This window comes from Symsagittifera roscoffensis, chromosome 4 (genome assembly GCF_963678635.1).
Source record: "Symsagittifera roscoffensis chromosome 4, txSymRosc1.1, whole genome shotgun sequence".
NCBI classification, from domain to species: domain Eukaryota; kingdom Metazoa; phylum Xenacoelomorpha; order Acoela; family Convolutidae; genus Symsagittifera; species Symsagittifera roscoffensis.
In genome coordinates this window covers 23,890,635-23,907,264 of record NC_087065.1, presented here as the reverse complement: position 1 = coordinate 23,907,264, position 16,630 = coordinate 23,890,635, and the positions used below count along the sequence as shown (strand labels likewise).

At 39.2% G+C, this 16,630-nt stretch overlaps 1 protein-coding gene across 1 annotated transcript; it reads right to left on the bottom strand.

Moving 5' to 3' along the window:
- Nucleotides 1–966: 966 nt before the first annotated feature.
- Nucleotides 967–1,832, bottom strand: LOC134844564 (glutathione S-transferase Mu 2-like). Its single transcript, XM_063861300.1, has one exon. It carries the CDS (start codon nucleotides 1,824–1,826, stop codon nucleotides 1,170–1,172), a length of 657 nt encoding a protein of 218 aa, XP_063717370.1. The 5' UTR covers nucleotides 1,827–1,832; the 3' UTR covers nucleotides 967–1,169.
- Nucleotides 1,833–16,630: the final 14,798 nt, after the last annotated feature.

The following is a 16,630-nucleotide window of genomic DNA, read 5'->3' as shown; positions in this document are numbered from 1 at the left end:
GACTCAATCCCAGACCGTACACTACATAGGCGCCCACTTTACCTGTGGGAAAAAGTCACGTTGAGTAATAAACGAACTAACAAAAGCAAGTAAGATTTGTAACAGTTTCTTACGGGGAAAAATTGTAGTTCCTTATTACAAGCCAATTACTTTCGCAAGGGTAAAAATTGGACGAATCAGTTCAAAAACCTAGAAATTAGTCGAAAATGATCTAGATGCAAGCTGAATACCTTGTTTTACTAATTAGTCCTCATCAGGACATGTTTAAAGTTTTTTGAAATCTTGTAAAACACCCTACAGCGCAGCTCCTTGAATCAAGAGAATAATTCATACCCTTTTATGGTGCCTCTGACTTTTCCAATAATTGCATGTCATCTGCTTCATGATAACTGCCTTCAGTAATGATCGTATTTTAGTTGTTGATTTTGAAAACTTACCATAGTCCATATATTGAGAGATCTACAGCAGATGACAAGGCAGTGTGCGTGGTTCGAACAAGATATTGTGGCAAAGCGAACAAGTGATCATAAAATTCACTTCCGTGAACTTTTTCTCAGTTTCGGCGTCCTTGTTGATAAAAATTGTTAGGTATAATATAAATACTGGGTTTTAATGAGTAAATTTCGAGGAAATTTTCACTTCATAAATATTTTTATAATTTTTCTCGAAAACTTGGTTTCAATTTAAAAACAACAAAGATATTTTCAGAACACAAGCAAACATCCGATTCACTATACTTTGTCAGAAGTTCTCATACAATTAGGTTGTCTTCATTACAAAAATGTTCTGATGAACCTAAAGCGCACAGCTTTGATTTTCTAAGGGCGCCTAAAATAGGCATTTCTTTTGACTAATTCAAAAAATTGTCTTCTTGGGGTAAGGAGCATGTAAAAATCACCGCCTCAACTATTAGAAAATTAAAGTTAATTCCTGATCCGCTCGCTACAATTCTTGACAAAAAACTGGTCACACACCCACATATTTTTAAATTAAGTATCTAGGTTTTTAAGTATTTAAATTTTAAATTTACTTAATATTGCAAAGTCAAGATATGCATCATTGAGCAAACAGGTTTCAGTCATTGGAAAAATTCCCACGTGCATCGGAGTAATTTAAGTAATTTTTTATACAATTTTACAAAATTGTATCAGTCGTTTTTAGTTCGGCACTCACTGTTCTTTGCCTCCACCCCATTTAGCCGATGGTCCATTAATCGGAAACTTCTTAAATTTGTCACTTTTCAGATACTTTTCGATCTGCGGTAAAGATGCGATGTCTTTTTTGAACCTCCTTACATTCGAAAACGGCTCCAACACTTTCGAATCAAAGACTTCATTGATATCTAACACCTCGTACATGTAGAAATCTCCAACGTACAGTTTGTCACCAAGCAAATATTTCTTGCTTGCAAACCACATTTCGAACTGTTTGAGCATTTTCACACAGTATTCCGAATATTCGGGTGTTTTCGCTTCGAAATCATCGCCGTAACAAAGCTTCGAGAACCTATTTCGCATATCATGAACAGTGTCCAACATTGCCTCTTGTTTCGTTATTAACTCGTTCGAACCTCCGCCAAATAATCCGTGTTTCCGGCCAAGGTATTTCAAAATTGCACATGATTGTGATGTTTTGAAGTCTCCGTCAATCAGATATGGCAAATTAGGAAAATCGATTCCCAGTTCAAGTTTGTCCTTCGCAAACCATTCTTGGTATTCTTCGCGAGTGTATATCTTCTGCTCGTAAGGAATCTCCAGGTACTCCAGAACAAGTCGGATCTGTTCGGCAAGACCACGGATGTTCCAATAGCCAAGGGTGAGAGCCATCAATTGAAATCTGAAAAGATCATTTATATCCCTGAATGCCAAAATTGACACAGGCGAAGCTGAGCTTCCCACCACTTGCAATGCAAAACATGAAAGCCGCTAAGTCGGAAAAAAATCGAAAAACTGGATCCATCAAAATGAATAAGGCTAGTTTTGAAAAAACGCCAAGGCAATAGAATGCCAAATTAGCATCGAAAAAAAAATTACAAAGCTGTAACAAAGCCGAAAACACCTTAGCAGAAACCCTTAAAGCCGAAAAAAAAATCTACAAGACTTATAAAAATTTAACAAGCTCTCTTCACTCTCAAAACACGCACACACGCAAAACTTTATTGTCTCGTAAGATGAAAGGATAAAAGGCCATTAACCCGACATAATATGGGCAAACCTTTAAAACCGAAAAAAGGATAATTTAAAAAGCCGAAAAAAATCATAAAAACTCAAGACTTACATTTTAAGACCCCTCCCCCTCAAAAAACGCAGATAAAAATTTTTTTCCCGCGTCGAAGGACGCAATAAGAGGCAAATAATCCAATAAAATAAAGACCGAAACCTAAGAAGCCGAAACAAAAAGAAAAAACAGTTGCCATGGAAACTTTGAGCTATTAATTCTATAAACATTTCAGCAACTTGTAATCCAGTGAGCATAAAAACAATCTGTCCCATGAAACTACTCCAATTAGATCACTGAGCCGACAAAACAGAAAGCGAAATAATTTGGACAGAATACATATTTTTTTGAAGTACTAGCGTGTAACGCACCTCCGGTGCTTCGAATGTTTAAAAACACTACAGAAAACAACATATACTGGAAATAAGATCTGCATCCTGTCAGATCTGTACTCTGACAGCACCCAATTACAAGGTTGTTCAATTCAAACTTTCTTAAATGTTTTTTTTTTCAAGTTTTTTTTTAATCAAACTTTGAAAAACCAAAAAAAAAAACATAAAACCGCAAAGTTTTTACATCTTAGTTCTGTTGAAACAACTTACACAGAGACGAAGTAAGTTGCACTTCGCATACACAAGCAAAAATATTACCGATAACGCTACTGGGAGTCTGCAAAATTTCTTGAGTGACGTACGCCAATTATCAGTTTACTTAATTGCTAAGTGACGCAAGCCAATTATGACGCATTAGGAGCCAATTTGAGAAAAAAAACTGCCAACAAACATGCCTCAACTTTTAGAGCGGACGCCTTTCAACTAGCATACGAATAAATTCATTAAAAATATCAAACCCTGCCCAGGTTCGAACCGTCTTTTTTGTTGCGGTTGTCCTTCCCTACCTCTACGCTAGAGATCCAAGATAACTTGAAGCTAAAGTGCTAGTTAGAAATTGAAAACAAATGAGCAGTCGCATTTGGACGCAAGATTTCCAACTCCTGAGAGTACTCTCATAGTACCCTACTACAGCTTCAAATTTAAGTTTTCCAAAGTTTTTTCTTGAAAAACCATAAAGTAACATATCTCAAAAACTAATTGGCAGTCATAATTTGAGGCAAGATTCGCTTGAGAGTACTCTGACAGCACCCAACTACACGTTTGGGAATTTCAAATTTTGTGAACTACTTTACAAAGTTTTCTGAGTTTTTTTTAAACGACATAAATCATCGTGTCTCGCACACTTAAAGGATTTTTGCATTCATAATTGGAGGTCAAGATTGCAACCCCTGGGAGACACCTGAAACCTTCTACTACTAGGCTGCTGAGTTTGAATTCGGTTAAATAAATAATGAATTCAACTGGAAAATCAAACGAAATTGTTAACCATTGCAATATACTAAATAGCTCAAACGTGAAAAACATCTTTCGTTAAACATGCAAAAATAATACGTTGAAAAAATTTAAACGTCTTAAAATAGCGAAGTCCGCCTCTAAATATTTAATAGGTTTCGACACATGTCAGAGTTCGGCCGTGAATCCCTGGTCGAAAAGGCCCTGTAGTCAAACTGAAAGTCAAAGCATTAAAAGGAATCTTAAATTCTCCTTCAAGTTTCGCACAATTGCAATATTTTTAGTTAAAAGATACAACGGAGATGCAAAGAACGCATTTACGCATGTAAAAATGATAAGGTTGGGTACAAGATGTGTTCCCCTTAAGAAAGATTGATCGCTTTTTTTATTTATTGGCGAGATTCACAAATTAAACTTATGCGTGTGAACTAATGGTCAACTGTGATACTTATGCCGAATGGAACCTTGAAGCTGAGCAAAAAGTGGTTTCAATCGGTTAACTTGTTGGTTTGTATCCACAATTCACAGTATCCTTCTGATATTTACACCCATTTGTGTTCCTCATATGAGATCAACCAGCTGATTTGTAGATATTTGCACATCATACTGTCAAAATTAATATCTTCTCGAGGCTGGACAGAGAAAAAAAACTAAAATATATGTAATCATGAAAAAAAAATTCAGAAACCAAAACAGTTTGCGAAAAAAAGGTTTTCCTGAACATGATATTCAAGGTATGACACTTTGAAACATTTATTATTATTTCATACATTAAATCAAGTCGCGACCCAACTAATGAAATAAGTCAAGTTATTCCATAGATCGAAACGACTTGCCAAAAGTTTTTCCGAGCATGCCATTCAAGCTATGAAACTTTGAATTACTTAAAGTCAATTCGTAGATTGAATCGGTTTGCCAAACATTTAAACCATTCTAAGCAGGCTAACTCAGATTAAAGAAAAAACTTTGAAGTTTGTGTAAGCACGCTACTCAGTCATCAAAATTTTGAAAATTTTCAAGTTTTTACCAGACGGAATCGGTTCGCGCAAAGTCAAAGTTTTTCTAAGCAAGCTACTCAAGCTTACAAAAATGAAAAATTTAAGTTACTTTATAGACCAAATCAGTTCGCGAGAAGCTTAAACTTTTCAGAGCAAGCTAGTAAACTAATGAATTATGTCAAATTAATTTATAGACTGAAACAGCTTATCAAAAGTTTAAGTTTTTCCGAGCACGCCATTCAAGCTATGAAACTTTGAATTACTTAAAAGTTAATTCGTAGATTGAATCAAAATTCAAACCTTTCTAAGCAAGCTAACTCAGATTAAAGAAAAACTTGGAAGTTTGTATAGGCAAACTACTCAACATTCAAAGTTTCGAAATAATTGATGTTTTTAATAGGTGGGATCGGTTCGCAAAAAGTTTAAGTTTAAAAAGCAATCAATTTGTTTCAAGTTATGTCATAGGGCGAATCAGTTCGCTAACAGCTGTTTCAGTTTATTCGGTCCAGACTGAAATGAATCTTTAAACGCAAAAATTTGGGGGAAAAATAAACAATTGATGTCTAGCTTTGAAGGTGAATCGATTTGATCTTTCTTAAATGCTGAGCTCTATTATCGCTCTGAACCTGTTAGACCTGTGACAGCAAAAATTTGGCATTAAATTTTCCGTCATTCATTCAAAAGAAGAATTTTCCGTCATTCATTCAATATATACGTTTAAACACCTTTTACGAAATAGAACTTTCTCATTTATATCTTGACAAAGAATGCCATATCTGAAAACCAAGACTGTAAGTGCAGAAAACTGACTCTTTAGATCCAGTTATCATTAGTGATACCAAATAGCAAACTATGAAACGCTCTTTTGGTTTCTCTGACAATTTGTTTTTAGTCCTCTTCAAAAGATTTTTTTTTGCATTTCCAACCCAAAAACCAGCCATCCAAACCGTCCCAAGTCCATTCGACTAATAATACGAGCTGCCTTGTAGCCTTGCCGTTGAAGTACTGATGTGGAAACCACATTCTCCTTACTTTTCAATCGTGCTCAAATACAGTTTCAGTAGTTACAATGAAAAAACTAATTCTGAGTAAACACACTTTGGATGAAGTGCACGTCACCACACATTGATTGCATTTAACATTGATTGCAGATTTGTCTTCGAACATGCAATCATCTTTTGCGTTAAATTCCATAAAATCTGCATAACAACTTTTGTTCAATTTGCAGCCTGATTTCTCGGGTTAATTTCACTCTTTTCTCAGAACATTTTCAAATCTTCATTCGCTTGAACGTGGGAAATTTCAGACAACCGATGGAATCGTCAACAAAATTGCCAACTACCTCACCTTTTTTGCCCTCGTCCTAAAAAAATGGTTCTACATAGAAAGAATTTCCTGTAAAGCTAGCACGCTTCCTCATTGTTCCATTGTAATTTGTCTGCATACTTTATATTTTCCTGGCAAGAGAAGCATCCAAATTTTGCAAGCTCTCGCTCATTCAGAACACAACAGCTCTCGCTCATTCAAAACTGATTCGCGTCAATTTCATTGTAGTCGCTTCGTTTTACAGTTAGAGATTCTTCCAAAAAATTTTCCAGCCTTAGATGATTCAAATTTAACCTATGTGCATTTATTCAAAATTAAGTCTGCAGCAGTTTTAGTTTTTCTGTCAAGGTACTCTTTCATCAGCATTATTTCTTCGTGGAGTAATTTATGTTACGGATCCAACTCATCTTTCTTGAGCTGAAAAACCCTTTTCCGCTCTTCGAATTGATCCATTAGTTCGATTACCTATTTTTTTTTTACCTCTAACGATATTTAACAAAATGCGGTAAAAATTTTATTCATACAGCTAGCAAAAATCTCAAGATCTAATCGATAGATGCTTGCTTTAATTACTACTATTAGACGCAACCTAACTTGTCCGGAAAGCTGCAAGGGAGATTCATGTCAAAACATACAATAAAAAACATGAGAAACTGAAAGCAACTGAGTAAATGCAGATAAATTAAAATTGAAACAGATCACGACACCGAGCTCTTTTCTTTTCTCATATGATTCAACAACATGATTGATGCCCATCCCTGGCCACTCCGTCAAAGGAAAGAGCACCCTCTTTTCGCAAAAAAATGTCCGGGTTTCATGTCCTCGGTTTGAGCTCTTTTCCTACTACCACTCCACCTTCATTATTATCTAATTCGATAATACTCTACATGTCATTATGACTAAATTCGTCATGTTACAAAGTGACGTAGTAGCAGATTTTTAACACTTTCAACAGCGACAGGAAAAGTCTCAGAAAAACAAAGCAACATAACACCTTAAACGAAAACTCTTCATTGAATGAGAAAAGATAACTCCCTCTGAAGAACAAGCTATGCCACAATTCTCTGCGACAACAAGAGGTCAAAGACTGCAACTCAAGACAGATGCAGCGAGTGCAACCAAATTATTAAATTGAAGTTACTCTTATAATAATTAGCAAGCCGCCTTTTTAATGAATTGCTGGTTGAATGCACGGAACAGCCTTTCAGGTCACAATAAACCCAAAACACTGCAGACAATTTCAAAACCGCTTTTTTAAAGTTTTAAACCCAAGTTACATCGACAAGGAATAGACAGTTTAACAGAAGCTTAACAAATAACTCGAAAAAAATTTTACCTATAAAACGAGGACAAACAACAGAACAACAAGGTGTTCAAGTGTCCTTTAAACAACCGGAATTAGTCGCAGTCATCCACGAGTATTCTAAAAATCAAGATAAGCTTGAGTAAAAAAGCAGACTGTCATCGAGTTCAATGCGTACTTCTTTTATCATCTAATAACAGGCACATTCTTCGGTGGAGCTTGACTTAAAACCATGAAAACAAAGAAGACTATAGAAATTGAAAAAAAAAACTATTTAGTTTGAAAGATTTGAAAAAAATTGAAGCCAAGTAAGCATCGTGAATGTTTTGCTTTGCTTTAGAGAAAATAAAACCAAAAAAAAAGATTCTTGCTGACAAAAATCAATGCCTGTATAGATGTAGCACTAAACAACGCCCTCTGCAGTTAAGTCAAAAACAAAGTTGATCCTCTTCAGCTGTGATAAGAGCTGTTATTTGCTAATTCAGAAAAATCACGCCAAAACACTACAGCTGCACTAATTTCTGCTTCGGTGCAGGTTTTCCCTGTCAGGGACAGTTGCCTAGGACAACACCAGATAGTTTCTATAAAATATACCAGATAGTTTTTATGTATCCGTTTTTGGGTCGAGCCGAAACTTTTCCATTTTGAGTACATGCACTTCCTGTTGAAGAGGATTGCAAAAGCGGTCCTTTAGTGCTGTGAGACTAGCAGGAACATTCGCACAAGAAACTAGTCCTACCGGCTGGTAAAACCGCAACGCGTCGTCTCGCAAATAAAGTTGAAAAAATTTCGCTTGGAGTCGGATCGATTCCTGCTACACTGACGCACTCTTGAATCAATTGATCGAACTGTGAGAAGTCTTCCTTTAACGTTCCTCCGAAAGATTCGACTGATATAAATGTGTGCCATCTTAGCGTAATCGGATGACTATCAGTTAAATTAAATTGCTGCTTTCAATTGGAAAAGACACCAACAGAGTAGAGAAATTGAAAGCTCTTTGGGTAAATGACTTTTGAGAAAAATCAGTTCAAATTCAAGACAAAACTATGAATCTTGTGCCAGTATTTGTTAAGAATAAAAGCTCTAGTCAGTTTATTTGAGTAGCTTCAGACTACTGAAATCACTGTAGTAAAAGGAGCACTAGCCAAAAAAATAAAAGAATTAAGAGCACGAAAATTCTGATTTAACTGTTTTTGAGTTCAATTTCCTGTTAAATTGAAATGACATCTATCATCTGATCAGCATAAGAACAAAGCAGTTTTCCCGTCGACTCGTCCCTCAAAGTTGTTCTCAACAATTCCTTTTTGCTGCGGCACTGTATGAGAGTCAGATACTGCCTTGATCTTTGCTTTAACGAGCCTGGTTCTCGTCGTGTGTTGTCAACACTCACTGTGCGATCTTCAATCTTAAACCTTTTCGATTCGGATTAGTTACATCTTCCATAATTTTTCACTAAATAATAGACCCTGTTTGGTCATTATCATTCAAATGTTTTACAGATAAACTCAAATGTTCCCTGTTAGCGGCAAGGCGATTCTTCTACAGACGGATGTTTGGGTCAGATTCTCAACCTTATTCTTTAGCTGATCTCTTGAAAAAAAATTTGAGCACCCAATTCTATTTCTTTGAGCTGAGCTCTTAAATTTAAATTCAGTTCTCCAAAAATGAGCAAGCAATTATTTTCATAGTAATTATCTTTTGAGATAACTTGGACTTCATCTATTGAGATTTCATGTTCTTTAACTTTACCAATTTAACTATCATGACACTCAACAGCACCTAACCAAGTGAGTTATAAGCTAACGACATTTCAAAGACGTCACAAGACCCTTCTTGAGATTTCTAGTCTGGCGGCTTTTACTTTTAAAAAAAATTTAAAAAATGATTTAAATGATCGGTGAAAATAGTCTATTTTAATTGCTTGGTGATCTATTCAAGAACTCATATATGCAAAAAAATATTTGTCCCTTGAAGTTGGAAAACCAAATTTTATGTAATTTGCAGTTTAACTATAGTCAATTAAAGTCTGTGTGAACCATCTATAACTTTAACGAAAAATCTGGATATCCAGTTACTGCTAAATAATAGACGAGGAAGCGACAACTGGTTTTAGCTCAGAATTAAATTTTCTAATGAATAGTTTGTTCTGCAGAATTGGTTGAATCACAATTCCAGTCATGAAATAGGTCACTTTTAAGTTAGTTTAAGTTAAAATGGATACAATCAAAATATGAAGGGCAGTTTTAACTATTATTCAGGGACGTCACAATTGGGTCTAATCTAATATTTGCTCTAATCGATTTTTCTGCCAAATCTTCTAGTAAGAGTTTGCCAGAGCATACCATAATAACAACACAATATGAACTTATGGCAGAACGTTTGGAATTTCAAAAATTCTAGCTTGCATAAAATTGCTAAGTATTTCACGCAAGGAAGGAAAAACATTTTAACCTGTTGTGGATTAATCTGTTTTATTCTGTTCTAGAAATCTTTTCATGCGCCAAAAACCATCAAATGCGAAATATTTTCCATCGCAAACATCTTTTAATTACTATATAATTCTTTCAAAAAACCCGTCATTCAATGCGGTGTTTTAGTGTATGGGTGTACTTATGAAAGTAAATTGAGTTCAATTGTCAAAATGCAAAACAGAATTATCAGATTCATTTTTTTAAGGTTAATGTGAAAGCATTTATGAACTGACGGCTGACAATAATTCTGCTAATGTGATCGAGTTACATCTATATGAGCTCTTTAAAGAGATGACTAAGCAATTAACTGACGTGAGAAAACTCAACTTTCTCCAATTCAAAAAGAATCATCAAAGTCTTCGATCATCATTAGTGAAAGTAAGCTTCAATATTTTAGGGGTGTAGGCATGAAACTTAGAATTACTTTTAAATGACAACAGTCTTTGTTCCAATATTCAATTAAAACAATCGATTAAAACAATGTTATCTGAAATAGGAAACTATTATAAACACAATCAGAACATAGTCCAGTATGCCCCCTCAAGTCCTTTCGTAAAGGGCTGAATAGTTCAACTGCAATGTTTCGAATAGTTCTCCTGTTCTTAGTTCATTGCAGATACTCAAAAGCACTCGTGGATAAGCATGTCGTCTAACAACGCTCCGACGTCCTGAACTGACGACGAGTTGTCCGATTACCTGTGCTGTTTTCAATCACTTCCTCAACCAGTCCCGGTTTATTGTGAGGCTCCAGGCACTTGAGAGCACGGGGAACCTTACCTTGTGTGGACAACAGTGTAGTGGTTGCGTCCGACGACTCTTTCTGACTCACATGCTCCAAAGGCAAAACACGTGCCGTTGGGTTTTGTTGTTCGAAGAGATCTGGACGATCAGGTTGCAGTGACGGCTCGCAGATGTCCAACGGATTCTTCTGTATACTCGGCTGAACCACTGATGATGGTTTGACCAAAGTTGTCAAAGGCTTTACCTGCGGCACCTGTGCCAAACTGACATCGGTTGGTCGAGGGTGCTCACTTAGGCCTCTGTGGTCTCTGTGAACAACTGGAAGGAACTTACGCAGAAATTTGCTATTTCGCAGAGTTGCACGACCTGAACCATCCACTCTAACAATGTACTGGTCGAACTGACGTACTTCAATAACAATACCTGTCTTATCCCATTTGGTCGGATTTGGACCGGTTTGGTTTTGTATCCGGACATTATCGCCTACCCGTAGCGATGGCAGATGATGGGTGTGTTCTTCAAGTCGTTCTGAAATCCGTGCATGGCGGATACGAAGAGCATCTTCACGGGCAGCCAAGGTTTCTTGCCAAATTTTGTGTGGATGGTACTTACCAGGGTGAATGGGAAGGAGATCCCGAATTGGCCTGCCAAAAACGCACATCGAGGGAGATAACTGCGTGGTTCGATCTGGCGTATTGCGATACTGAAGCATAGCTCGATGGAAGTTGTCAGTGTCCAGGCATCCGTTCCTATCGGTATTATCAGCTATGAGTCGTTTAATAGTTTTCACGCCAATTTCTGCACGCGAGTTGCTGTGCGGGAAAGCCACGGACGAAACGCGGTGCGAAACGCCCCAACTTTTGAGGAATGTTTGAGTTTCATGTGACATGAATTCCATTCCTCCGTCTGACGACAGCTCGTGGCTTATACCGAATGTCACAAAAAGCTGCCTCAAACAAGTAATTAATCCTTTAAAACCATCGTTGGAACGCTCTACCACAGGCCAATTACTGTATCGGTCTACGACTACAAGGTAACGTTGCCCACCGTATCGGAAGTAATCCGCGACTACACATTGAAAGGGGTACAGCGGTTGGAAGGGTGGCGTTGGCGGTTGGCTCGGTTGGGATGGCGCATTTCTATTGCACGTGGCGCATCTCTCTCTCCACGCTGTAATTGCCGGAACCAATCCAGGCCAGAAGACGGAGGACTCAGCTCTTGATAACATCTGGGAAACACCTTGGTGCGCGGAATGCAAGACGGCGAGTGCTTTCTGCCGAAGCGATGGCGGTATTACCACACGATCTTTATAAAGGATAACTCCGTCGTAGGTAGAAAGATGTTCACGGTATTGAAAGAATCCTTGTATGGCAGTTGGCACCCGTTGTCGCGATTTCGCGAAACCCGCTTCAATATGTTGCAGAAGGAGTTGACACGATGAGTCGCTAGCTGTGCTAAGACGCACAGATTCCCCGGTTATCTTACTAAGGACATCTCTGCTTTTGTTATCAAGGGAAGAGCAAATCTGGGTTTCTTTATTGTCGTGTACACGAATAGAAGCCAGACACATAGTTTCTGGTGCGCCGATTGACTCAGTGGGTTGGTCGTCAGGCAATTGCATTTCTTCGGAAACCCCCACAGGATTACGTGAAACACTGTCAGCAGCTGCGTTTCTAGCTCCAGGAACGTGGACTATACGAAATCGGAACCGCAGTGTCTTCTCTTTGAGGTTTCGAAGGCGTGGGTTCTCTATATCATGTATCTGTCCCCGAACACCTTGACGAGAGGTTTGTGATCCACAGCGATAATTAAGTTATCGCAACCAAGGACGAAGTGACGCGATTTTTCGAGTGCGTCGACCACGGCTAGCGCTTCACCTTCGATTGGAGCATATCTTGACTCTGCACTGCTCGTGAACCGGCTGCCAACGGGGGTCACACGCCATCCGCTTGCGCAACATAAGGGTTTGATGGGCTGGCAGTCACAATGTTTTTGCGTTAGCCAAAAACCAATTCCAGACTTGCTCCAGTCAGTCGCAAGACAAGTAGGTCTCCCCTTATCGAAAATTTCCACACCTGAGCGAATCTCGTTGATAATGACATTCTTAGACGCTTGGAACGCATGCTCAAGATGATCTGTCCATTGGAACGGTGTACCAGGTTTTAAAAGGTTCCGAAACGGACTCATTTGAGGCGCTGCAGCGAAGGAATACGAGATTTGATTAACAAGACCGAACCAGCTTCGGATGTCCGTGATGTTCTTGGGCGATGGAAAACTTTCAATGGCTTCTAAGTATTGGGCACATGGACCAACGGTGCTATTGCTGATCTCAAATCCTGCAAAATCGACAGTTTCTTTCGCAAAAACAAACTTTGAAGGGTTTAGAACAATGCCATTGCTGCCACATAGGTGAGGCCATTCTGCGGCTTGTGAAAATGCCTCTGCGATGTCACTCGACCACAATAAAGTATCATCAATGAATTTTGTCTTGTTAGGTACCTGTGAAACAATTTCATCAAACCTGCGTGTATAGCCGTCTCCTGATGCGATGTACCCCTGAGGTGCAACACAGTACCGATACCTTCCCCACGGTGTGATGAAAGTGGTGTAGTGACGATCATCTTCGTGAAGGGAGATGCTGTGATATCCATTCCAGGCATCGAAAACCGTTTTGAGAGTGTTGCGTGGAACCGATCGCGCCTGATGGAAAGGCGACTGCGTATGATGCGTTTCGCGAGAGGCGTGCTGATTCAGTGGTTGCAAGTCAACGGTTCGTCTGGGCTTTCCAGATTTTTTGGCACATATCACCATCCTGTGACACCACCTTGTTGGTTCACCAACGGCAACTGGTTCAATTACTCCCAGACGGACATCTTCGTCGAGCGCTGCTTTCACTTGATCCTGCCAGTGTAGTGGAACTGGTATTGGTGTGTGGACGCACGATGGAGTCGCTTCCGGGTTGACGTGAAGGCGTAGGGGTGGACCAGACATGGTTGGAAGAAGTTGATGGGTGCACACGTTAAATGTACTACTACTATACCTGTCTTTCAGCCGGGTTTCTAGTTTTTGCCGGTTCGCTGCAACTGGAGCAAATAGGATCTCAGAAGGGACCGGTGGCGGTGGTTTGCGCGTTTGGCATTGGCATGCACGTTCACTGGTCACTTGACATACCGAGGAGTGGGTTTCACCTACTGTAGGAAAGTTCTTAGATATAAGCCCAAGGGCAATGCATGCCTGTTTAGACAAGAACAGTCTTTTAGTGTCATCGGTCAGGTATATGATCTGACGAGTTTCGGCACTGCCGGCTGCTAATTTTCCACCAACTCGCGCGACAATGGCACCGGAGATTTTGATACCTTGGTTTGTGGCGGCCGACATCTGCATTGTCACAGGAATGATATCAGATTGCTGCAAGCCTAGGAGGCGGAGGATGTTCGTACCGGCAAGACAAGATTGACAACCAGTGTCTGCAAGAGCTTGCATCTCACAATGCTTGACTTTGTGATTCCTGTCCGAGAAACCGAGTGCTGCAGAATCGTCGGGATGCACCACTACTCTGACGTCGATTACCGGTTGAGGGTGTGATGACTTACGTTTCTCGTCGTAGATATGATGATCCAGAACAAGATGACTGATTTTACCTGATGTGCTCATGCCGTGGACGGCGTCGAGAACTCCCAGCATTCCAGAATTGTCGACGGGTGCTGCGGTTGAGCGTTGAGTTGTTTGTCGACAGACTTCCGTGAGGTGATGATATTTTCCGCAGTTGCCGCACTGCTTACCATATGCCGGACATTTGTTGATTCGGTCCTGTCTGTTCTGACTGTGACCAGGTTGCCCGCAATAACCGCATGTGGCACCACTCCGTGGAGTGGTAACTCGAAGCTTGTCTTTTCGTTTGTAAGTTGATAACGCGGCCTGCACAGACGATCCGTTCAGCTGAAGGTCTGATCTCTTACCACTCTCCCTGGCCTCAATAAATTGCAGGGCCTCGTCCAGAGTAAGGTCTTGCTTTGCTTGACCGAGAATGTCTAGCCGTATTTCTTCGTCTTCTATGCCTCTGATGAGCGCATCTCGAACCATGTAGTCAGAGTAACTTACCACTGCGGGCGGGTTGCAACCACACTCAACCGTGAAAGCACACACGCTTGCTTGACCTCGTAGACGGGCAGCGAAGGCGCTCACTGGTTCATCTCTGTCTAGTCTGATCTGACCGAGTTGAACTCTTGCCACCAGTATGTTCTCTGCACGAACGGCAAGTGACTTGATAGAGTTTAAAACTACCTGTTCGGTGCTGCTATTGAGCGTACCATACGTGCGTGTGAGGTCCTTCCTGAGAGACTCTTCGCAGCACTCGAGTAGTTGATAGATGACGTCAGGGCCGGATAATCGTGTTGCGGATTTGTACTCCGACCACCGCTGATTGAAATACTGCCAGTCCTCATTGGTTCCCCCGGAGTCGATAGTAGGCCGCTTCACCTTCTCTAGCTTCGATGTGGATGTTGTGCCTGCATCAGCTGGGTGGGCAGTTCGTGCGTGCAATTGGATGAGGTTGGAGAGTACATCTGAAGCGAGTGTGGCGTCCCATGTGGTTGGGCACTCGGGTGCTGGGCATTCAATCACGTTCATTGTTGGATACTCCAATTAGGTAGATAACATAAATGACAACAGTCTTTGTTCCAATATTCAATTAAAACAATCGATTAAAACAATGTTATCTGAAATAGGAAACTATTATAAACACAATCAGAACATAGTCCAGTAACTTTAAGTCAATTCGTAGATTGAATCGGTTTGCGAAACATTTAAACCATTCTAAGCAGGCTAACTCAGATTAAAGAAAAACTTTGAAGCTTGTGTAAGCACGCTACTCAGCCATCAAAATTTTGAAAATTTTCAAGTTTTTACCAGACGGAATCGGTTCGCGCAAAGTCAAAGTTTTTCTAAGCAAGCTACTCAAGCTTAAAAAAATGAAAAATTTAAGTTACTTTATGGACCAAATCAGTTCGCGAGAGGCTTAAAACTTTCAGAGCAAGCTAGTATACTAATGAATTATGTCAAATTATTTTATAGACTGTAACAGCTTATCAAAAGTTTAAGTTTTTCCGAGCACGCCATTCAAGCTATGAAACTTTGAATTACTTAAAAGTTAATTCGTAGATTGAATCAAAATTCAAACCTTTCTAAGCAAGCTAACTCAGATTAAAGAAAAACTTGGAAGTTTGTATAGGCAAACTACTCAACATTCAAAGTTTCGAAATAATTGATGTTTTTAATAGGTGGGATCGGTTCGCAAAAAGTTTAAGTTTAAAAAGCAATCAATTTGTTTCAAGTTATGTCATAGGGCGAATCAGTTCGCTAACAGCTGTTTCAGTTTATTCGGTCCAGACTGAAATGAATCTTTAAACGCAAAAATTTGGAGGAAAAATAAACAAGTGATGTTTAGCTTTAAGGTGAATCGATTTCATCTTTCTTAAACGCTGAGCTCTATTATCACTCTGAACCTGTTAGCCTTGTGGCAGCAAAAATTTGACTCATTCATTCATAAGAAGAATTTTCCGTCATTCATTCAATATATAAGTTCAAACACCTTTTACGAAATAGATTTTTCTCATTTATATCTTAACAAAGAATGCCATATCTGAAAACCAAGACTGTAAGTGCAGAAAACTGACTCTTTAGATCCAGTTATTATTGGTGATACCAATTAGCAAACTATGAAACGCTCTTTTGCTTTTTCTGACAATTTGTTTTTTGTCCTCTTCAAAAGATTTTTTTTTGCATTTCCAACCCAAAAACCAGCCATCCAAACCGTCCCAAGTCCAATCGACTAATCATACGAGCTGCCTTGTAGCCTTGCCGTTGAAGTACTGATGTGAAAACCACATTCTCGTTATTTTTAAATCGTGCTCAAATACAGTTTCAGTAGTTACAATGAAAAAACTAATTCTGAGTAAATCGCACTTTGGATGAAGTGCACGTCACCACGCATTGATTGCATTTAACATTGATTGCAGATTTGTCTTCGAACATGCAATCATCTTTTGCGTTAAATTCCAAAAAATCTGCATAACAACTTTTGTTCAATTTGCAGCCTGATTTCTCTGGATAATTTCACTCTTTTCTCAGAACATTTTCAAATCTTCATTCGCTTGAACGTGGGAAATTTCAGACAACCGATGAAATCGTCAACAAAATTGCCAACTACCTCATCTTTTTTGCCCTCGT